This window comes from Malus domestica, chromosome 07 (genome assembly GCF_042453785.1).
Source record: "Malus domestica chromosome 07, GDT2T_hap1".
In the NCBI taxonomy this organism is placed as follows: domain Eukaryota; kingdom Viridiplantae; phylum Streptophyta; class Magnoliopsida; order Rosales; family Rosaceae; genus Malus; species Malus domestica.
In genome coordinates, this window is record NC_091667.1 from 4,452,627 (window position 1) to 4,474,799 (window position 22,173).

At 35.3% G+C, this 22,173-nt stretch overlaps 3 protein-coding genes and 1 long non-coding RNA gene across 11 annotated transcripts; 2 read left to right on the forward strand and 2 right to left on the reverse strand.

The window, feature by feature from the left end:
• Positions 1–438: 438 nt before the first annotated feature.
• LOC103420522 (uncharacterized) lies at positions 439–5,864 on the forward strand. 7 transcript variants are annotated; one of them, XM_017328132.3, is made up of 12 exons: positions 439–576; positions 1,043–1,102; positions 1,459–1,511; positions 1,623–1,675; positions 2,297–2,575; positions 2,683–2,779; positions 2,882–3,006; positions 3,376–3,457; positions 3,571–3,703; positions 3,830–3,987; positions 4,678–4,769; positions 4,863–5,242. In XM_017328132.3, exons 5-12 carry the CDS (start codon positions 2,422–2,424, stop codon positions 4,937–4,939), a joined length of 918 nt encoding a protein of 305 aa, XP_017183621.2. In that variant the 5' UTR covers positions 439–576; positions 1,043–1,102; positions 1,459–1,511; positions 1,623–1,675; positions 2,297–2,421; the 3' UTR covers positions 4,940–5,242. The 7 variants fall into 7 exon arrangements, 6 of the variants coding, with proteins under 6 accessions (XP_017183621.2, XP_028961316.1, XP_028961315.1 ...); XR_003774753.2 differs by lacking the exons at positions 4,678–4,769; positions 4,863–5,242 and adding an exon at positions 5,469–5,864 and having other exon boundaries at positions 3,830–4,159; XM_029105483.2 differs by lacking the exons at positions 4,678–4,769; positions 4,863–5,242 and adding an exon at positions 5,469–5,864.
• A 4,576-nt stretch (positions 5,865–10,440) lies between these two features.
• On the forward strand, positions 10,441–15,777 carry LOC108173674 (probable serine/threonine-protein kinase PBL21). Its single transcript, XM_070824481.1, has 8 exons — positions 10,441–11,126; positions 11,303–11,400; positions 11,918–12,129; positions 12,297–13,007; positions 13,130–13,278; positions 13,500–13,724; positions 13,908–14,057; positions 15,150–15,777. Exons 1-8 carry the CDS (start codon positions 11,097–11,099, stop codon positions 15,405–15,407), a joined length of 1,833 nt encoding a protein of 610 aa, XP_070680582.1. The 5' UTR covers positions 10,441–11,096; the 3' UTR covers positions 15,408–15,777.
• Positions 11,232–15,444, reverse strand: LOC139197315 (uncharacterized). The gene is made up of 2 exons (XR_011582598.1): positions 11,885–15,444; positions 11,232–11,481 (listed from the first exon to the last, which is right to left on the reverse strand). It is a non-coding gene; the product is annotated as an uncharacterized lncRNA (long non-coding RNA).
• A 1,082-nt stretch (positions 15,778–16,859) lies between the features above and the next one.
• LOC103438628 (transcription factor GAMYB-like) lies at positions 16,860–21,680 on the reverse strand. 2 transcript variants are annotated; one of them, XM_008377162.4, is made up of 5 exons: positions 21,411–21,680; positions 20,976–21,180; positions 19,856–20,278; positions 17,677–18,688; positions 16,860–17,494 (listed from the first exon to the last, which is right to left on the reverse strand). In XM_008377162.4, exons 3-5 carry the CDS (start codon positions 20,213–20,215, stop codon positions 17,211–17,213), a joined length of 1,656 nt encoding a protein of 551 aa, XP_008375384.2. In that variant the 5' UTR covers positions 20,216–20,278; positions 20,976–21,180; positions 21,411–21,680; the 3' UTR covers positions 16,860–17,210. The 2 variants fall into 2 exon arrangements, with proteins under 2 accessions (XP_008375384.2, XP_070680583.1); XM_070824482.1 differs by having other exon boundaries at positions 20,976–21,124; positions 21,343–21,674.
• Between the last annotated feature and the right edge of the window lie 493 nt (positions 21,681–22,173).

Genomic DNA, 22,173 nt, shown 5'->3' on the forward strand with positions numbered 1-22,173 from the left:
GGAAAACACTGTTCACGAGCAGTGTAATGTCTTAAATGCCCCTTTGTTTCTTCTTTGTTTTCCATTGTCTTATCTGCTTGGTACAGTTAACTGACTGAAATGCCCCTCATGTTAGTCTTTGCAGTGTGATTCTTTCCATTTTGTAGTGATTCATCGGGTCTGCCGTTTTTATCCACCTGTCCATCATCTGTGGTTCCTTCTCCATGCCGTTTCAGTGATATTTTTACCTAGCCCACGTGGTGATGTTAGTCTTTGCAGTGTGCTTCTTTCCATTTTGTACAGTGATTCATCGGGTCTGCCGTTTTTATCCACCTGTCCATCATCTGTGGTTCCTTCTCCATGCCGTGTCAGTGATTTTTTTACCTAGCCCACGTGTCGGTCATCGTGAGGTTTGGTTTTTAGTTTATACCCACTTTGCTTTTTGTTCAGTTTCCCATACCAAATTATGCATTTCTATCGTTTTGCAAGCTGTGCGTTTTCCTCTTCCTCTTTCCATTCTCGCCTTCGGTCGTCCCTTTCAAATCTCGGTCTGTGTCCTTTTCAGCTCTTCGTTTCTTCACTCAACACCGTATCAGTGTAAGGGTTTTCAACTTTTGATTTTTCTTTTGTTTGAAACTGGAAAGTTTGATTTTGATAGATTCGAAAGAATACAAAAGTTAAATCTTTATTTGGGTGAATTTTTAAACCCAGTTTCTCTTATGGATTTTCATGGGTGGTTAAATTGAATATGGAGGTTTTTATGTGGTCTCAGATGGAAACAATTATAGAAGGGATGCAAGATATAAACGGCGTCGAATGTTTTCTATTAATTTTTTTCTTTTTTTTTGAAATCAATTTGGGGTTTTGTTTGGTTTTGTTAATTACGGGCTGTTGAACCCAGCAATTTGTCTACACAATATGTTGTTTTTTTTTTGGTTTAAAATTGAAGAGTCTTTGCCTTCCATCTGTTTTCTCTTTCTGGAATTTCCTTTCTCAGCGTTTTTCAAGCTTATGGTATATAATTTGTTTGTTTTTTTTTTTTGGTTCATGATTGGTTTTGCAGGTTTTGTTTGTACAGAGAAGACGGTAACTTGGCTGGTGCACTGTCTGTTTTCAGTCGAGGGTGAGGTTTACTTTGTTACGTAGTTAATCTTAAAGTTGTCATCAGTTGTTTGGTCCATTTGTGATCGAAAAATTTGGGAGCATCTTTATCTGTTCATTTGTCATGTTTAAATTGGATTAAATTTTATGTTGTCCAAATTATAAGTTATGTTTTATTCTCATATATCAATTTGGTTGGCTCTTATGTTTATGATGGTTCTGATTCTGATATAGCAGTTCGATTAAATTTTAGGTTCTCCAAATTATAAGCTGCGTTTTATTTTGATATACCAATGTGGTTGCCTCTTATGTTTATATCAATTTGGTTGCCTCTTATGTTTATGATGGTTCTGATATAGCAATTTGATTAAATTTTAGGTGGCTGAGAAGTGTTGCACTGCTCCAGATTCCTTTTGTTTAAAACCTCTCAGGTCTTACAAGTTCTTATTGGTTATTTTTCCCTTCTTTTTTAGCGTGCGTTTTTAACTTTTAATTTTTTTTGTTGGGTTGTGTCATTTGATTTAGTTCTTTTTTATTTTCAGAAAGCGATGATTGTCGTCCCGCGCTCTAGCAACTATAAAGAACACAGCTTTAGGTACACTTACTCTCTGATGAAAATCTCAAGTTTAAGTCTTAATTGATTTTTGAGTGAAGTGTTTTATGGTTTTTGTTGATTTGGCTGGTATGTTTTCATTTGTTTGATTAAAATTTAATTTGGGTTATTAGGTATTTCTTGATTTGAATGATTTCTAAATGTTGTTTCTCCCCCAGTTTATGATATGGATAACTGTAGTTGGATAATAGTATGAGCTCAGTTATATTCTTTGAACCAATGACGGCTATTCAATTTTTTTTTTCTGTGTCTTTTTGAACTTTCATAAGTCATTGAATTTTTCTTAATCAATATTTTGTTTAAGTCTTTACTCCTGCATAGTTATCAAATTTTGATTTAAGTTAGCTTATCTTTCCTTATTTATCTACATTACTTGCACAAGATAGTATTGTTATATAACTGATGTCTGAGAAATTAATATTTTTACTTATTTAATCATTTCTTTTAAGACTTAGCGATGAATAATCTCTCCATGTTAACAATTTAATATATGCATACTGATGAATAATATCTATTTTTTTCCGTTTATTAATCTCCTTTTTAACTTTGTTCGTTTTTTTCCCCCTTTTTTTTTTGGATTCACTTTATATGCATAACCAATAGTAAAGAAACATGCGGTTCAAGGCTCCACATCGGACATTGACTACGAGACTACAGCTTAAAAATTGAACCTGGTGGTAGCTATGAAATCACAAATTTTCGGACCACTAGAATGAAGGGCCAGTACAATGTGGTGCCGCATGAGACTCAGCTTATATTCAGTGGTAAAACAAATTTCAAAAAGCTCTCAAAATGTGTTTCCACCTATTCCTCGACACCGGTTTTTCCTACAGGATTACAACATTCTTTATCCCCACTTGAACAAAGTTGACATTCTTACAGGTAATAATATTATATATGTATCTATATATAGAGATTAAAAACACTAAAGTTTATTTTTGCCAAATTATTTTTCACAACATGCTTATATTTACCTTTTAAATTGGAAGATGTCATTAGTCATCTCACTGCAATACAACATTTAGAGCCAAAACAGATTAATCAAAGGGTAGCATACAAGTGTGATATACACATTCAAAATGTCAGGTTATTCCTTTTTTCTTATCACTCTCATTATAGATTATCTTCATAATTTGCTTTATATTGAAAAACATGTATATATTTGTTTCTGATTTAATATATCTACAGAAGGGAACAACTCACTGTTACACTATGGGGAGACGTCGCTGAAGAATTTTGTTCTTCATCTGTCCAAGCACTGCCTCTCCCAATAGTTGTCATTTTTACAAGCTTAAAAGTGAAGCTTTATCTAGGTACTTAACTTAATTAGAAGCAATCTTTCGTATCTTTATTTATTATTATTTTTTAACACAGCTTTGTGTAAATTGTTCAAATCTTTTCTGATGACATAATTTTATCATATTCACTTCGTGTGACTTATCATATATCTTTGTTTTATACTTGATTAATTAATTTTTAAATATCTTAATAAATTGATTGTCAATCACTGTTATTAATTAACTTTCTCTTTTATTTTCAGCTTTTTAAAACTTTGTCCATTTAAATTAAAGTCATGGTGCAGTAAGTGATTGTATCATATCATTCTGATACTTGGCCTGTGTCAGTAAAACCATTTATCAATATTTTCTTTCAACTTTCTTATCATTATTTTCAATGCACAGATAAAATTGTGACGAACAGTACAGATTGCTCACTTCTCCTTTTTGATCCAAACATCCCAGAAGTTAATGCATACAAGTCGGTGTAAGTATTTCTATAGCTTTTAACACAATTAAACTCTTTTCACTGTTGTAAAAGCAAAAGAAATATTAGTTTCATAAAATTATTCAAACAGTTTTACATTTTCAATCATACAGGTTTGCAAATTGTAACGAGCCTGTGAAAATATTGGCCCCCTTCTCCAGACAAGTAAATGAGGCTGAAATTTTACGTACAACCAAGATGTTCACAATTGATGAAGTCGCTTTTCTAGATCTTGATTTACACAAGGTATAAAATCTAATTACATGTTTTTAACTCATCTTAAAAACATATGATTGCACTTTTACATTTTTAATAAACATTGTCTACATAATTAGTATTCCTTATACAAAACTATTACAAACTGTTTTGCAGAATGATACGTTTTTCTGTAAAGCGTGTGTCAAGTATTTTGACACACGTTATCAATGGTGGTATAGTGCGTATGCCAACTGTGTAAAACAAATGCATAAAGACTTGACAACTGGACAGCTGATCTGCCAAAAGCATCCAAACCAAATTCCAACTCCTTGGTAATGTTTAACATGCATTCCTCAAACTTTGTCTTAAATATTTGTTATCCTTATCTTTTATTCTTTCTTTATATAATCTAACATTTACCAAATCTGTTTTTTCACATTTTTCACATTTTTTCTCATATTTGTATGCACATGGTTTGAATACATTTATCAAGAATGAAATCAGGTCAGATATCCTCACCCTCCTTGATTAGTTTTCTCGCTGTTTTTCTGCAGCTGTTATCCAAAACTTTGTTAGAGTGATACTTAGCTTAAATTTTGTGATGTTAAACAAAAAAATTCCAACCTTTCCTGCTTTCACGTTATTTAAACAACTTTCAAATACTATGTGGTCAACAATTAAATCATTGTTCAAAACATACTCATTGCAGCACATATTTACCCTTTTTGTACAAAATTGGTATAGCTTTTGCACTTTTGACCATGTTATCTTCATTACTTAGTGACTACAGTCTGCTTCTTTTTGTTTACACTTGAGTATATGTGAAGACCATAACCAATATGGCTATCATAAATCCAAACTATTAATTAACTTAATAACCATGAATTTCGTTGTAGATTTAAGTTTAAAAACAAACATTGATTTTTGTGGTTTTATCAATGCTTTCTTCTGTTTTATATTTATTTGTATAAGTTGAATTCAAGATTATTTTCCCTCAAGCAGTTTTGTTTTTTTTAATCTAGGTATAAAGTCAATTTGGTTCTTGAGGATCACACTAATGAAATCAATGCTCTCATAATTGGAAAATCTGGTGAAAAGCTTTTTGGTGTGCCATGTAAAGATTTAGTACTGAATCAAAGATTAGTTGGCCAACAACAGTTACCAAACAAGTTATTTAAATATAGTTTGTTTTATTTTCTGCAACTAGGTTGTTTTGACAGTGGAGAACCAAAACTTCATCTGGTGCCCTCAAAAATATACAGTATGGTTCATCAGCATATGTAAAAAACTCTTCCGGATGTTTTATGGCATGCAAATAACTCTTTTTACTCAAAACTTATCAATATTTTTGCATGTTCGTACACCAGCACTTATTAATATTTTGTATATCATTGCTGGTTCTGGTTAAAAACAACTACAACTACCAGACTGTTAGATGAATGTAATATTTTTTGCATGTACATGGACCAGCATTTTGTAATTTTTTGTATCCAAGTGCTGGTTTCAGTAGAATGATAGCTATAACTACTAAACTATGACAAATGGATGTAATATTTACCAATGAAGTTGTGCATATTTAACTGTTTATCTCTATAGTGTTTCTAATGTTTCTGTTATCAATGGTATTAATATTCTGTTACACTGTTTTTAAACCCGCGGCAACGCGCGGGCATTATACCTAGTATTTGCTAAAGACTAATTTGTTTGTGATGAAAAGCAATTGGGTTGATTGAAAAATCACTTGCGTTTGTATAACCATAGAGATTGAATGTGACAAAGGTCTTTTGCTTGAAGCCTTTAGCTTTATTGATAGGTAGTTGGAGAGGAGCATCCTCGATCATATCTCTGAGTTGGAGCAAGAGTACATTGGTCTTTTGACGCTGACAATAAGTGCAATTTTTGGTTGGTGACACATTCCTTGTCATTTAAGGAAGCGAGATATTCTTGGGTTTGGTCGTTCACATGGCAAACTCGCTCTGGGAAGGGTCGAGTCTGAGTTCCAGTGGTGAGGTCTAAGGGGAAGAGGTCATCCTGAGCCCTGGGGAGTTAGCTTGAGTTCGATTTTGAAATTGGTGGGCCGGTATGGCATGCCTTTGTGTAAATAAAAATAGATTGGCCCTATAGCATACCTTGTTTTTATTTATAGCCCAAACAACAGCGCTCAGCTCTCAATGAATAATATATACATGTGACAAGATTTTTTTATAGAGTTCCGAAGAATTAGATACTCAAACTTTTAAATAGGTAATTTTTTTTTATAGAAAAACACAAAAATCGAGATCTAATAGTTGGAGTATAGAGAGAAATGCTAAGGAGATTATCTCAAAGTGAGACTCTTCATAGACTCTTCGTCATCTCACGTTTTTGACACAATATTTTATAATGTAAGCATAAGAATTGTGCAAAAAACATGAGGTGACGGAGAGTTCATAGAAATTCCCACATTTGAGAGAATCTCCTTAACATTTCTCAGAATATAGAATACTCTAGAGCACGAATTTTTTACATGTGAGATCTGAACTAGAAACAAGCCCATATGACTCAATGTCGATTCTATACTTTGGTTAACTAACATTGGTTCCAATATGGTCCCATCTTCCAGCCACTACATGAGTGCAATATATGAAGTTTTATCATTCTGATAGAATGTGCTATTAAACACATTTAGGGGTTTTTTGATTAACCGCATTAAGACTGGATATGACTATCATTAATCTGATATCTCAGTTTGGATCGAACATGTAGTTAATACTGTTAATTAACAGTTGATTAAGTTGAGATTATACGTTCTCTATGTGTGCTTATTTTAAACCATTTAAAATGATGAGCCTAAATGGAACCAACTCAAGCCAATTCTTATAATTTGTTCAAGTCAAAACAGTCCTTGTATAAAATGTGAATATCTTATTTACTGAGAATATTATACCTTCTTTTTTTTTTTTTTTGTCGAACTTGAGAATATTATACAAGAAGCATAGAAAGACAATATTTCCGAGTGTACCATGTGTCATAAATCGTACGCATAACAAGTGCCTCATCAAAACCAAATGAGTCACCAAGGATGTCACGCGTCGACAAAAAGTAGTTAAAGAATTATCTTTATTAATTCTTTAAATAATTTTAATTCAAATCAAACAAATAAATTGATTTAAATTTAAAACAAATTAATTGATAGAGTCAAGTCACGAACCTAGCCACAAATCAAGTCTTGGTTCTTTCGTCAATTAATTAAGTCCACAATCAAGGCCAAATCAAGCCCCAATCAAAACTTGGAGAGCCTATAAATACGACGCTCTAAGACAACGAAAGTGGCTCATAAATTCATTCTCTCACCCAGACGTTCAAGCTCTCAAGCCCCAAACATTCCCAAATGCTCAAAAGACTCAGAGAGCTCTCTGCATTCTTTGTCACAATTGTAAAGAATCTCAAGCACCACTACACGTGACAGTTCTTCAAACGCCACAAGCCAAAACCTTGCAACATCCGTTCATTTGAGATTAAGTCACTACGAGCCTCGTATCAACAACCCCTACACACACACACCCTTTGCATCCCTAATATCGGACTTGATGATCAAATTTGTAGTCAGAGATTGTAACCCTAAACATTCATCAATACAAATATTATTTTGTACACATGTTCCTGTTTGATTTGTCACAAGAATCTCGCACTTACAGTTGTAAACTATTCTAACTTACAAGAGGGGCCTCGAAGTCAAGCATAAAAGGCAGGTGCACTACCTCTGACACAATATGAGGTGTTTTTGCTGTATTGTTTATATAATGATATATTTACACTAACTGTTGGAAAATAAATTAATATCGAACTCGTCATTTATAAGATTCTAATTGGTGTTTTAATGTTTTAAAAAGTGATCAAACCACAACATTTAAAAAAACTCGCCTCAGGACGTGCCTAGGCGGCATTGGAGGCGGGGCTTCACTAGTTTCGCCTCTGTTTTATGGGAGTGGGCGAAATACTCGCCTAGACTCGTCGGGGCATGCCTGAGGCATCAACTAGGCGTCATTTTTGCATTTTTATGTTGCAGAAATCTGGATTTCTTTTAGTTGCAAGGCTGTTTTTGAGTTGCAGACCAAGAAACTAGCGAAGAAGATGAAGACGACGGCTAGGATTTTTTAGGCTGAGTATTTTTTTTTAATTTTTAATTTTTGTCCTTAATGCTTTAACTGCCCCACTTTGTTAATATTTATTCCCCACTATCTTCACTTATTGACATTTATTACCTGCCATCTCCTTACTCTTCACTTTTTGATTTTAATACGTATTTCCTCATATACAAGATACATATTAGATAACTGTTTTTTATTTTAGGGTAAAAGACTGTTTACTACCCTCATGTTTTGTGGTTTTCAACATTTAGTACATCAAGTTTTTTTTGTCTCAGATTCATACCTAAAGTGTAAATTTTGGGACAGTATTATACATCCGTTAGTCAAACTGTTAAGTTTTCTGTTAACTGTGATGTGGCGCACTGACTGGGCGTCACGTGTCATCCACTTTTTTTTTTCTTTCTTTCTTTTCTTTTCTTCTTCTTCTTCTTCTTCTTCTTCCTCCGACTGCAACTTTTTTTTTTCTTTCTTCTTCTTTCTCCTTCTTCCTTCCCCTTCTTCCTTCTTCTTCCTTCTCCTTCTTCTTCTTCTTCCTCCGAAATCTGGGGAAGTTTTTTTTTTTTTCTTCTTCTTCCTCCTTCTTCCTTCCCCTTCTTCCTCCTCCTTCCTTCCTCCTTCTTCTTCTTCTTCTTCCTCAAAAAAAAAAAATTCATCTTCCCCCAGATTCGGAGGAAGAAGAAGAAGAACAAAGAAGGGGAAGGAAGAAGGAGGAAGGAAGAAGGAGAAGAAGGAGGAAGAAAAAAAAAAAAAACTGAATGAAGAAGGAGGAAAGAGAAGGAAGAAGAAGAAGAAGAAGAAGAAAAAAAAAAAAAAAGCTTCCCCAGATTCGGAGGAAGAAGAAGGAGAATGAGAAGGAAGAAGAAGGAAGAAGGGGAAGAAAGGGAAGGAAGAAGGAGAAGGAGGATGAAAAAAAAAAAAGCAAGTTGCAGTCGGAGGAAGAAGAAGAAGGAAGAAGAAAAGAAAAGAAAAAAAAAAACGTGGATGACACGTGGCGCCCAGTCGGTGCATCACGTCACAGTTAACGGAAAACTTAACAATTTGACTAACGGATGTATGAGACTGTCCCAAAATTTACACTTTAGGTATGAATCTGAGACGAAAAAAACTTGATGTACTAAATGTTGAAAACCACGAAACATGAGGGTAGTAAACAGTCTTTTACCCTTTATTTTATTTATTATTTTCCTAAATATGCTTATGATTGGCCGGTAGAAAAAACATCTTTTTTTATATTTATTATTTTCCTAAATATGCTTATGATTGGCCGGTAGAAAAAACATCTTTTATTATATTTTTAATGTTATATTATTCTTTTTTTTAAGTCTTTTCCTTATATTTTCCTAAATATGCTCGTAGAAAAAACATCTTTTATTATATTTTTAATGTTATATTATTCTTTTTTTTAAGTCTTTTCCTTATATTTTCCTAAATATGCTTATGATTGGCCGGTAGAAAAAACATCTTTTATTATATTTTTTAATGTTATATTATTCTTTTTTTAAGTCTTTATATTTATCCTTATATCTCTTTTTCTCCTTAATATATATATATATATATATATATATATATAGGCATTTACTTAAGTAGATGCTTGAATATTGATTAATTTGATTGCTTGATTAAACTTGGTCATGTGAGTTATACTTGTTTATAATTTGTGCACTTTTGACTGACAATGAATATTTATTTTACAAAGTATTATAATATATACATATATATAATATATAGTATAAAAATTAAGTCTCATGAGAGTTCGTCTCACGCCTTAAGGTTTTCGCCTAGACAGGATTATCCATCAAACGCCTCGCTCGCGTTCTCCTTTTCAAACATTGCAAAACCATAACAAAAGTAATAATGGGCTGTGACAAAACAGTCAACTACCCCCTAACAAATGTCGAGTACAGTGTGCAGTCTTACGTTCTTGGTGATAAAACCCACCCAGGTTGCTGTTAAGATCAAACAGAAGAAAATCCTAATAAAAAATTTGACTATTTTGACAAACTAGTGCTAGATATTAGTAAACAATCACCCATTTTAATCTATCTCCTAAAACACTTTAAATATCCTGCAAAAACAGCTAAAAATAAGCAGCTGTTTTAAGTATTTTATTACCAAATAAACAGAGTTTAAATTTATATAAACAAATGAGTTACCTACAGGAACAAACTTCATAGACTTCCTAGTTATTATCAATGATTCCCAACTGTTCTGGTTTGAGGACAGCAATTAAATTACTGTTCATGCATCATAATCAAGCTTAGCATTGGTATTAACAACGTAGTAAACAAATGCTAATTAAATACTCTCCCTAGTCTCCACAACTTGAAGAACAAACACCCCCTGCAGGTCCCATCTTCGGATATCCGAATATGCTCGAACTAACTCTCCGAGGCCGCTGATTGGATTCACCACTACTATATTTTCTTCTCGAATTCATTTCCGACGTTCTGGTTCTATTGAATCATCAGCAAAATGTCACTGATAAAAGAATCCTCTTTCATCATATTCTCTCAGTAAATTACTCTCATTTTCCTAGCAACTGCTATGTTACAGTTGCAACATTTAATCATCAAGCAAACATATTTGTGTTAGTTTCTTTCCCGCTATAAATATATTTACACACACACACACACACACACACACATATATATACATATTACACATAATGTACATAGGAGAAGTCTACATGCAACATGAAACTAAGCATTAATTTGGGAACCAGTTCAGCATACGTATATTACTTTCACTTTGTCAATCTTCTCTTCTGTACTGCATCGTTGTTTTGAAAATTTAGGAGAACTACTTCGAGTTTCAGAAAAAAATTTATGGCAGCGGAAGTTCAGAAAGTAGTGGTGATCCAGGATGCATCCAAAGACATTGTTAGTTCGAGCTCAATCAAACGGGTCCTGCAAAGCTTATCCCTTAAGCCTGGGGATGAACTTATACTTCTTTCGGTTCTTCACCAGGTTAATAATCCTAGTACGTTTGCTGGGAGACTGTGTAAGAATTTTTTCTTTTGTTTTCCTAATAGAACGAAGAAAATAAAGTCCGAAAGTATGACAAAAAAAATCACCAATTAATATGATGAAAAAAAAAAGTTAGTTCTACTCTATGATTCTATCACACAGAACAGGTTTTGCTAACTTTTTTATTTCCCCCAATACCCCATTTTCCCACCTTCTCTGTCCTCTTTCTCAGTGGGATACAGAACCAAGATAGACTCGAGTTCATTTATTGGAACCAACCAGAAAGTCATAGAAGAAGAGCTTGTGAGGAAAACTGAGGAGTATCGTAGCAAAGAGGAGATCACTATGATTTCTACGATGTGTAAAAAAGTGAAGGTCAGATAAGACTTCCGGCCACTATTTCTTACAACGTGGAGATCACCTGCTGTTTGTTAAAGATTTATCGATCACCTATACTATCTATCAGACCAATATTGCATCTTTCCACTCGGAAATTTTTTTCAACCTCATTTTTTAATCAAATGGATCACTGTTTGGATGACATTTCTCAGGTTGAGTTCAACACGAAGGTGGTTGCTGGTCCCTCTCAGAAGATGGTTGCTGCAGAGGCCGCGATAAGATTGGGAGCAACATGGGTGATTCTCGATAGGTCAGTCATTAATAGACTTGGAGAATTTGAAATTGTTCTGCTTCATGCCATACTCATCCAACCTTGTTTCACAAGTGCACCCTTCATTTTGCATAATAAATAAAAACAGACAATAAATTGTTAATAAGCTAAGTATCCGAAATATCAAAAGCTTATATATCGAATTGAATTGATGAATTCGTGTTGTCAAATAGTCAATCATTCGACGAATGATTGAAGCTTTGTTAATAGTTATGGTTTCAAATTCAAGAGAACATAGTTATGGTGCAGTCTGAAATCTGAATTTTGAAGCCATAATATTGTTAATTAAATTGTGTATTTTCAAGCTAAATGGTGTGAAAAATCATTATACTACCGATGAAGCTTCGTACTTCCTGCTTAAAACTATTAAATTTCCGAAACATGTTAAGTTAAATTATATTTGTAATTGAAACAAACTGCGATTTGGAAACAATAAAATGTAAGAGGACATAGAGACACCAACCTTTGAAAGCTTGTTTCTGATCTGATGATGCAGGCAGATGAAGAAAGACAAGCAATTCTTCATGGAGAAGTTGCCATGTGGCATATCGAGGATGAAACGTAACAATTCTGTTGAACAATTGCGAGGGCCAAAAGAAATTGGGGGGATCATCAACAAACCAGTCACCAAAAAACGCAGTAAAAGCTCCCATGTAAGATATGATGAAATGATACCAGGAAGCCCAGAGGAAGAACCTTCTCCTAAAAGTAAGAAATCTAATCACAGCTCGTATGATCTGGGACTCGGAGTTCCAAGTTCATGGATTAAATTTACAATCAAAAGGGATTTTTCACTATATTATCACACATAACTCCACATTTCTTATGGTCGGTACCAAATGCAAGAACTTGACTAAGAGTACATTTTGTTTCAGAATCTCCAAGTCCTCGTACGAGCAGTTTTGGAAAAGAACAAGATGGTCGTGGACACTCAAGGTCTAGCTATAGAAAATCTACATCCTCAAGTGATCTGCAGCTAGCAAGTAGAGTGTCAAGTTCAACTCTGGGGAATACTGACCTATTTAATCCTGGCTTTGCCTGTAATTATGGGGAGGAAGAAAGCACGACCAATGCCGAAAGAGGGAAAGCAGGAGAGCAGTCCTCATTTCCAATTCCAGAGATTCAAGCAAGGGATCAAAAGGAAACACATAATGGTGGGAGTCCCAATGAACAGAAACAGCGTAGCTACAAGGACGATTGGATAGGAGAATGTCGAACAGATGAAGAATTCAAAAATTCAGTATGCACAGATTGCAAGAATAAACGGCCAATGATTGGATGGAAGAGAGACTTTACGTATGCAGATCTCGTAGCTGCTACGGATGGATTTTCCGACAAGAACTACTTGTCTGAAGGCGGATTTGGTTCCGTCTACAGAGGAGAACTTAATGGGCTGAAGATTGCTGTTAAGCAACATAAGAATGCAAGCTGCCAAGGAGAAAAAGAATTTGAGTCTGAAGTTCATGTACTCAGCAAGGCAAGACATGAGAATTTGGTAATGCTGTTAGGATCATGCTCAGAAGGAAGCAAGAGGCTGCTTGTTTACGAATATGTTTGCAATGGTTCATTGGATAAACATCTGTCGAGTAAGTTGTGAACAAGCCTAGAAGAACCCGTAATTTGGAAAAATCAAGTGTTTTCCTTAATATTTCAGGATCGAGAGGTCCAACCCTAAACGCTGCATAACATTTTTTCTAAATTCATGCAGAACACAGAAAAAGACCTCTCAGTTGGGATAAGAAGATAAAAATTGCTACTGGAGCTGCAAAAGGCCTACTATACCTGCATCAAAACAACATCATCCATAGAGATGTGAGACCAAACAACATCCTCGTGACACACGATTATGAATCACTGGTAAGTTTACTAAACCCAATATGTCTGCTATTAATATCAGCTTTATGATCCTATAACATCACTGTTATTATGTGACTCGAATCCAATAAATGAAACATCAAGCGTTCTTCTTGCCGCAATTACTAGACTGGATAACCAATTTTCCAATACTCTTAAGTTAAACCTCATGGTTTAACCATAGTACCACATTCATGCTTCATCTAACATGTTCTATGCATCAGCTAGGAGATTTTGGTCTTGCGAGAACTCAACACGAAGACTCAGATCGATCATCAGATACAACGAGAGTTGTCGGAACTCTGGGATATTTGGCCCCAGAATATGCGGAAAATGGGAAAGTGTCAACTAAGACAGATGTTTATGCTTTCGGGGTCATTCTATTACAGCTTATCACAGGACTGAGGCCTACTGACAAGAAGCTTGAAGGAAAAAGTCTTGTGGGATGGGTAAGAGCTTCCATACCATAAATAATTCTAAAAATATATTCCCCACTGTTCATGAATTGTTGCACCAGGAAACATTAATTACTAATGACAAACTGATTACTAAGAAAAGGAGCAGCCTTCTAGTATGTCACTTCACATTCCATTCATTATTTTGAACTAACAAGTCTATAACTTTCTTGCCAGGCAAGACCACTGCTAAAAGAAAGGAACTACCCAGATTTAATCGATCCGAGGAATGTGGATTGCCATGATGTTCACCAGCTCTATTGGATGGTTCGGGTAGCCGAAAAATGTCTCAGCAGGGATCCACACAAGAGATTACCTATGGATAGTGTAAGTCCACCTGATACTAGACTCTGATATTCTATATGTCTGCATAATCTAGTCCTTCAACACAACAACTGCAACATAAAGCTTCAAACTTGGACACACGTTGGATGCATATAGATGAATATGGAACAAGAATGAAGATAAGTATCAAATAATAGATACCAACTGCAACATGACGCATAAAAAATAAGTGAGACCAAATATGAAAAAAAGAGAGGTAATGTTAGACATGCAAAACTGTTTACATTGATGATTGCATGTCTTCCCACATACAATGCAGGACCCACCCCAATTAAAAGGTGGTAAGAGTATAGTTAATTTGTGTATCTAAGTAACATTTTATACAAGAAAATACTAACCCATCAATTGATATTCAAACTCTGGAGCATTTCTCTTTGTGACTATGATCTCGTTTGGTATCCAGGATTGAATTTGAATGAATATATCACGAAAGTAAGGTATGTGTAGAAATAGTATTCCTTAAACAAGGGGATGACTTAACCCACGTGTGGTAGGAATTTAAAATATAATTATGAATGAGTTGACCTATAATGCAAGGAAACATAAATTAAGGAGAAGAATCTAGAGATGATGATTCTTCTCTAACAATACATTTCAAGGAAGAAGTGAAGCAGATGATGCTTTATCACAGTAACGAAAAACAATAATGCCTATGCACCTTGGACGGGTTAGACCCCCCTCCCCCTAACATTTAATAATTTAACACACAAACACTATTGATTGTCGAAAAAGAAAAAGAAGTGAAAAATTATGTCCAACTAAAAAGTATAAGATGGATTACTTGTGAATAAAACTATAGCAGTACTATCCATCCCAAAATGGTAGGATTAGAAGAGATGACTTCCTTCATGTCTAATCCTCTTCTAATCTCGTCCAAATGAAAAAAAATAATAATTCACTTCTACATTCAATATGCTTTGAAATTTGACACCGAACAGACCAGTAGTACTCTAATTTGCTCATCAATCATATCAATTCTGCGCATTATTTATGTAACTTTTAAAGTTAATAAGAAGCTACGTGGAGCAAACGTAATCTGATGGTTTTTGGTTTGTGTTTCTGATACAATGGCAGGTGGTGAATGCTTTGACTTACTTGAACGATGCCAACCCAGTTTGTAGCATTGGAGACTTTTCACCAGCACAATCTGAGTCAGCGGGAAGCATTCCGGGATCTTCTGAATCGCATGCTACTGATTATATTAGCATAGAAATTACTCCCACCATAGACTACATGCAACATCCCACCTCTACTATTTCTTCAGAAACAGAAGGGTCTAGCTCTTTCACTGTCTCTGTGAATTCCCCCTCGGGTACTAGTTCTGAGTACTGAAGACGAGAGATACAATGTCAGAATAATAAGAATGGTGAGTACTTCTTTACGGGGGATGATTTCCACACACGTCTTTTCTCGTTGTGCGCACTTCTATCTCATAATTATCTTTTATATAATTGAGAGATTTCTGCGTGCACGTGGAGAAAACGAGTGTGCGGAAACGTCCCACGCACATCTTTTTGAACTTTTTATTTTATAACAAGAGTGGTGGAGTACTTTTAAGGATGAGATTACCAATCTTCAGATGATGAAAGTTAATCGAGCATTTTGGGTTGTACTAGGACCTCTCCACTGCAAAGGCTGGAACGTTCTAATTTTGTATGATTATTTTAAGTTTGACATTTGATATGCATATTTATTTTGCCATGACATTTGATCTTTTTAATTCAAACCGTATATAACTTTTTATCCAAAATAATCTCTGAAATTGGTCTAACTATTTACCTTGATCTCTGAGATTTGAAATTGGTAGAAGTAGTCTTGAGTTTGTCTACCATTTATCATTTTGGTCATTCCATGAAAAACTCTGTTAAATAAGACCAAAATAATAAAAATACACTCAATTTAGTAAACAATTGGCCAAAATGATATGACAAAAAATTGAGTGTTTTTGTCATGTTATCCTTATTTAACGGAGTTTTTTCATAGAATGACTAAAATAATTGATGATTGATATATTCAAGGACCATTTCTATCGATTTTAAATATCAGGGGACAGAGTGAAGAGTTACACTAATCTCATGGACTATTTTGACTAAAAACCATTTTCTTTTGATAGGGTTACGGTCATAGAAACAAAATGGAGAATTAATTTTGGGGAGTGATTACACCTCTATCCTCTTTTTACACATCTTTATTTTATTTTTATCATCAAACTAGGTTTCGTCCACACGATATTTTTTTTTTTGAACAAATGATCTTATTTACATTAAGGGTGAGGGGGTGGGCTTAGCCTCACAATGGGCTAATAATAATGTAGTTTAAATTCATTTTTTGCGAGAATCGAACCTAAGACCTCTCAAGTAAAGGGAAATACCACTCACTTTTTACTTTTTGTATTAGAGATAAGATGACATTATATGAAGGAATGAGCGATGAAGAAGGGTTATGGGAGGGGAGAAAATAAGGATAAATGATGAAAGCAAAATTTTGAAAATGAAACCAACCTAAATTTTTTATTTTTTTTGAGGGAGAAACCAACCAACCTAAATTAGTTTTTGGGTTTTTATTTGTCGTTGTACATTTTTTGTACCTCTCTCCCACCATCTTTCATCGACTATTTTTCAAACCTCCTTTCCCCTTATAGTTTTAACTTGCTTCACATCAAAGCTCTCGACCCTCCCCCCAGTACAACTAACAATTTACCCCAATAAATTTATCGTTTCAAATTTATCAATGAGGGGGAAAACGAAAAAGAGCAAGGGAAGAAGGGAAAGCGTAGACAGAATATACCAATTCAAACGCAAATAAATTAAAACAACTAAGCAGGTTCCATCGTATGAGAACGGTTCCATGTTCGAAAATGCATAGTTATTCTGCAATCATAGCGAAAGCCTGCAAGCAAATTGTACCTCATATGGTTCTGTTTAGGCATACATGCTTTGCATTGCAAGGTTTGAAAAGAAACCGAATGAAAACCACAAACAAAAACATAACCACGACTCATGAAAAGCACATCCCGCAAGTCTCAATTGCAAGTGACCTTTTCTCAGACGGGGACTCACTTCCCCCACGGTTAACAAGTCATCAGCATGAATTCGGTGACAAGTTTCAGGTTCATACAATTGACAGAGCGGTTTCTTAAGGATGCTGAGCCGACATTTCACAGAAGGGAAGCATGGTGTTCCATGGACATGAACTAAAACCCAACCCTTGATTTGAAGTAGGACTACCAGAAGCCAGGTGCTTGCATTCCGCCGCTAAATCATCACCCAGCAGTGATGCAATACTTTCATGCATGCTGTTACCAAACCATTCTGAAGCAAGTATAGCATCAGGACGAGTATAATCCAACTGAAGTGCGGTTTCTCTTTCTGTATCTGGGGTCCAAGCTTGGTCTACCAGTTCTGATTCCACATTGCACCCTGGCAGAATAGTCAAACAACATAAGTCATAAGAACAGGCAGGACAGGACATATTCTGCACATAGATATGGACTTATCCAACTGCTAATACAAAAAATGTTGCTATAGGAATATCAAGAATCAATTTACAATGTTACTGTCAACCTCGTTCGTCTCCGGGTCTCATAGATTAAGATACTCACCGGTAAAGGTCTCAGCAGGCGGCGGTTCATCTAATGAACTTCCACTGGCACTGATAGGCGTACACTCATTGAACAGCGAAGTAGCAGAATGACCCAGTGGAGAAATCGGATCTCGATATTCTTCCCATTCTGTCTCGCAAATGTTCAAATTGGAACTTTCAGCCACATCGCCAGGAGTAACACTGGATGAATTTGAACTCTTCTCAGATGAATGATTATTCGCACTACTGAGAGTCTTTGCCTCATGGAGTAAAGCATCTAGCAGGCCGCTATTACGTGGTGAAGTGCAATCAGACTCAAACGTACCAACCAGTGGGGGCGATTGGATAAAAGCATCAACTGATTCAAGTAAGGGGGGCGGAGGAGAAGTGCTCCAGCTACCTAAATCAGTTTCTGGATATTGGAGTGAAGGGAGCTCCGGCTTCACAGCCCCGGTTGTGGGCTTAGAAGCAGAAGAATTGCCATTTGAAAGGGAATGGCTACCCTGAATTACACCAAAAGACAGTGGAATGGTAGGATCAGGATCATGAGGAAAAGGAAACCCGACTGTTCGAGCAATTTTATCACAAGTATCATTTTGGAATTGATCAAACTGGGGGAAACCATTTTTGAAACTGCCACCAGAAGTAGAGAATAAAGCTGTTGATTCTCGAAGACGCTTTTGGCGATGCATTGTTGGTGACATAAAACCACAATATGGAGAAGAACCAAGGCCTTTCATCAGCATTCCACCAGGAGAAATATCAGGAAGTTCAGGAACATAAGGTAAGACACAGTTGTTTCCTTTTAAACTGTCAAATACAACATCAGGTATCTCAAAACTGTTAGCTTGCATAGAATCATTATGTGCTCCATCCGCACCATTAATTCCACCACTGGACTGGCCTTGTTGACTCTCCTGCAATGCTTGCAAACACACCTCAGGAGGATAAAGTGGTAAGCCAGCCCTCTGGCGCCGTTTAATTCTGGTATTCCAGTAGTTTTTTATCTCATTATCCGTACGTCCAGGCAACTAAGGAGTGCAGAAAAGACAGTTAATCATATCCAATAAACAAAGGAAAACACTTTGAGACGAATACTACGAAAATTACGATTCTAATCAAGCTGACAATAAATGATAATTTATTTTATTTTCAATTTGAAACTAATAAGAGAAAAAACCATTGAAGGAACCCAATATAAAAATAAAAAAAATAGTAAAAAGTAGTACCAGTCTGTGAAGAACATTTAGGTGAGATATGTTAATATGGTGCATCTGCTACAACATGCATTTTGTGCAACAATGAACTTTATCTTGTTATAATAATCTCCTAACATACACACTTTAATGATCTCCATTTTTTATCTAAAAAACAATACCATATGTTATGAAATTATATTTGACCCTCTTAGGGATGCAAAATATCTTAGGATTAATATGGGTCTTCATCTAGCCAAAGTATTGTGCAAGATTGTACATTTCTGTTACTGCATTCAGTCAAGATTTTAGTTTCCATAAAATTTGCAAAACATAGACTATAAAATCTAGGAAGGATATTTAACATATGTATCACCCTAAAAACTTTTCTCTGATCTCTCAAATGCTCAACACACAATAAATCTGATATCACATCCAAGTTCTCATTCACATCCATCTAAGAAGTTGTGGAGGAACAAAAGCTACAAGATTTCAATACGGTTTTAACCAATTGAGAATCAATGTTACTTAGAAGCTGTATCAAACTAGGGTACTGTTACTGTTATCTTTTATGATTTTACTATCTTTTAAATTAAGGGAAGACTTTGGATCACCGTGTAGCGTTATCTTTTAGGATTTTATTAATTTGATCTTAATAGATAAATCATAATAGGCACAAGTTCTTTAATTGTGGTAGTGCAAAATATGTGCAGCAGTCAATGAGTTTTAATTTTGTGTTCTAGAAGCTGAACATATATAATGACAACATTGGCACGTAATTAGGAAGTCTGAAGGAAAGAATAAAGAATAATTGGAGAAACTATCAATGTTTGTTCCATGCAAAAGAAGCATCCTACCACACAAAACCAAAAGTTGCAGCTAAAGCTTTGAAAGAAAATCCCAAAAGAATGAACCATATAAAATTGAAGTTTGAGGCAATACAAGGAAATAGAGCTTGGTATGAACCATATAGAAACAGACAAAAATAAACCATGTACTTACGTGTGCTGCCATGCGTGCCCATTTGTTCCCCATCTTGGCATGGAGTTCAACAATCAGACGTTCTTCATCAGGGGTAAATGCCCCTTTCTTCAGGTTCGGCCTTAGGTGATTTGCCCATCGCAGTCTGCAGCTTTTGCCACAACGGAACAGGCCTGAGTGCTTCTGAACAGCATTCCAGTTTCCTTCCCCATGCCTATTAACATACTCCACCAAAATTGTGTCTTCAGCCGAGGTCCATGGCCCTTTCTTTAGAACAATTCCACCATTTCCACTCCCTCCATTACTCTCATCCATCAACGGAGAATCAATCTGATCCTTGTACAGCATTCCATCTTCACTCTCATTTGTTGTCCGACTCATCTCTTGATTTGTGATCAAAACTCCTACCAAGAGCCAAGACCATGCAAAGAGTAGGCTGACAACCTGGAATAAGTAGAGAGACAAATACAATATTAAACACAACCGCAGCGCCAATTGTTATACATGCACTCCAGCTTCGTGCACAAAGTATTTATTTATGGAACAAAACAAAGAAAAAAAAACAAATAGCCAATGGTTTAAACGAAAATTTGATCCATGTCATAAATACAAACGACCCCCGAAACTCAACAGCACACAAATATAAAATAAATAAATAAACTTTAATCCATAAACAGAAAGAAAACAATAAGGAAAATCATAAAAGCAGTTCCTGATAGGCAATATGGGACAAAGGAGTAAAGATGGGCATAACATATACATGTAGCATTATTTCAACACTACTTATGAGTAATTAACACCAAGATGCAAATTAATGATATGTTCTAAAATGCAGATCTTCAAAACCCACAAAAGGATAAGCAGTGAGTTATATTCAAAGGTCGAATTAAATCCTTTTTACCCCATTCAGAAGCAAAAAAAATAAAAAACAAGGAAAGTGGAGACAAACCCATATCCAAATCATAATGACTTTGTTGATTAGAACCACCCATATCCAAATCATAATGACTTTGTTGATTAGAACCAAGACTATATATGGCAACCACATTTATTATCATATGGATGGTAAATACTGAAACCCTCAGCTGAATTAATTGGAATTTATACACAAACCCAATCACGCCGAAAACTCGTCGCATACCTGAATTAGAGGGAAGGTAGAGCCAGATGCAAATTTATCCAACAATTGAAGCTGCGAAATCAACCAAAATCCAAAGACAAGTCCTTTTGCGCGCAATTGAAATCCCCGGAATCGGAAACGGAAATTGAAAAAGAAATCGAAATCGGGAACTCAAAAGTAGTGACGAAATGAGCTAAGAGCTGAGAAAATCGTGCCAACGGAGCACCTGAAATCGACGAAAAAGGTCAGAATTCAGACGAAATAAGCTCAGAAAGTGAGAAATTGAAGAAATGGAAGGCTAATTTGCGCTGGAATCGCAATTCCAAGAGCTCCGGCGTCTACCCAAATGCGAATTGCATGGAATCGAATTGTGGGTTTGTAAATTTACAGATCCGGAAAACGGAAACCCTAGGTGAAGAAAACGAAAGCAGAGATTGAGACGAGTGGGATTCTAACCGCAGTTTTTGAAAGAGGAGAGAGAGGATTCGAGCGTAGAGAGAGCAACACATCTGCGAACTGAGACGGAGATCCGAACACAGACATTTACACACACCCACACCCAATACACAGAAGAGAGAGAGAGAGAGAGGGATGAAGAGAGAGGAATGAAAGCGGAGTAATGTGAAATTGCGTATATAAAATTGGGGATTTGAGAAGCGAAATGGCAGGAGCAGAGCGATGTTAGGCTGGCTCTGGACTCCCTACCACCTCACTCTCTCTCTCTCACCCTTTTTCTTTTCCTTTACTTTTTCTATTTTTCTTCCTCAAATTTTATTTTATTTTAAATAAAATAATAATTAAAATATGTTTTTTGGGTAACGAATAATAATAAGGAAAACTAATGAAAATGGTTTGAAAACTTTGAGTTTTAATGATAAGGACAAAATAAAGGGTAAAGTGAATAGTATCAGAATTGACTTTTTAGTGTAAAAATGTGGTTTTTAGTTAAAGTGAACAGTACCGGGAACTTTTCGTTAAAGTTCCCATAATAATATCTATGTTTAATTAATTCCTCTCTCTTTTTGGTCGAGGCTAGAGCATTGACTAATTAAGATGACAAGAGTGATGCTATTTTCAATCACTATCTTATCCCTCGATCCATTTTTTTATTTTTTATTTTTGGTCATGGGATAAAATTTTATTAAAGTATAATGAAATCGTTCACACCTCAGTAAGAATATTAAACAAAAACTCAAGACTCAAAACATCTCAACGGAAA

Bases quoted from the DNA above. Each gene is read 5' to 3' on its own strand.
- LOC103420522 (XM_029105480.2), top strand. From the start codon at position 2,422: ATGTGGTGCCGCATGAGACTCAGCTTATATTCAGTGGTAAAACAAATT. The intron at 3,704-3,829 runs GTATAAAATCTA...ACTGTTTTGCAG, and splicing joins TAGATCTTGATTTACACAAG to AATGATACGTTTTTCTGTAA. The intron at 3,988-4,677 runs GTAATGTTTAAC...TTTTTAATCTAG, and splicing joins AACCAAATTCCAACTCCTTG to GTATAAAGTCAATTTGGTTC.
- LOC108173674 (XM_070824481.1), top strand. From the start codon at position 11,097: ATGATTTCTACGATGTGTAAAAAAGTGAAG. The intron at 11,401-11,917 runs GTCAGTCATTAA...CTGATGATGCAG, and splicing joins ACATGGGTGATTCTCGATAG to GCAGATGAAGAAAGACAAGC. The intron at 12,130-12,296 runs GTAAGAAATCTA...ATTTTGTTTCAG, and splicing joins GGAAGAACCTTCTCCTAAAA to AATCTCCAAGTCCTCGTACG.
- LOC103438628 (XM_070824482.1), bottom strand. From the start codon at position 21,463: ATGTGTTGCTCTCTCTACGCTCGAATCCTCTCTCTCCTCTTTCAAAAA. The intron at 18,689-19,855 runs GTAAGTACATGG...TGCACTCCTTAG, and splicing joins GGGCACGCATGGCAGCACAC to TTGCCTGGACGTACGGATAA. The intron at 17,495-17,676 runs GTGAGTATCTTA...CTATTCTGCCAG, and splicing joins GCCTGCTGAGACCTTTACCG to GGTGCAATGTGGAATCAGAA.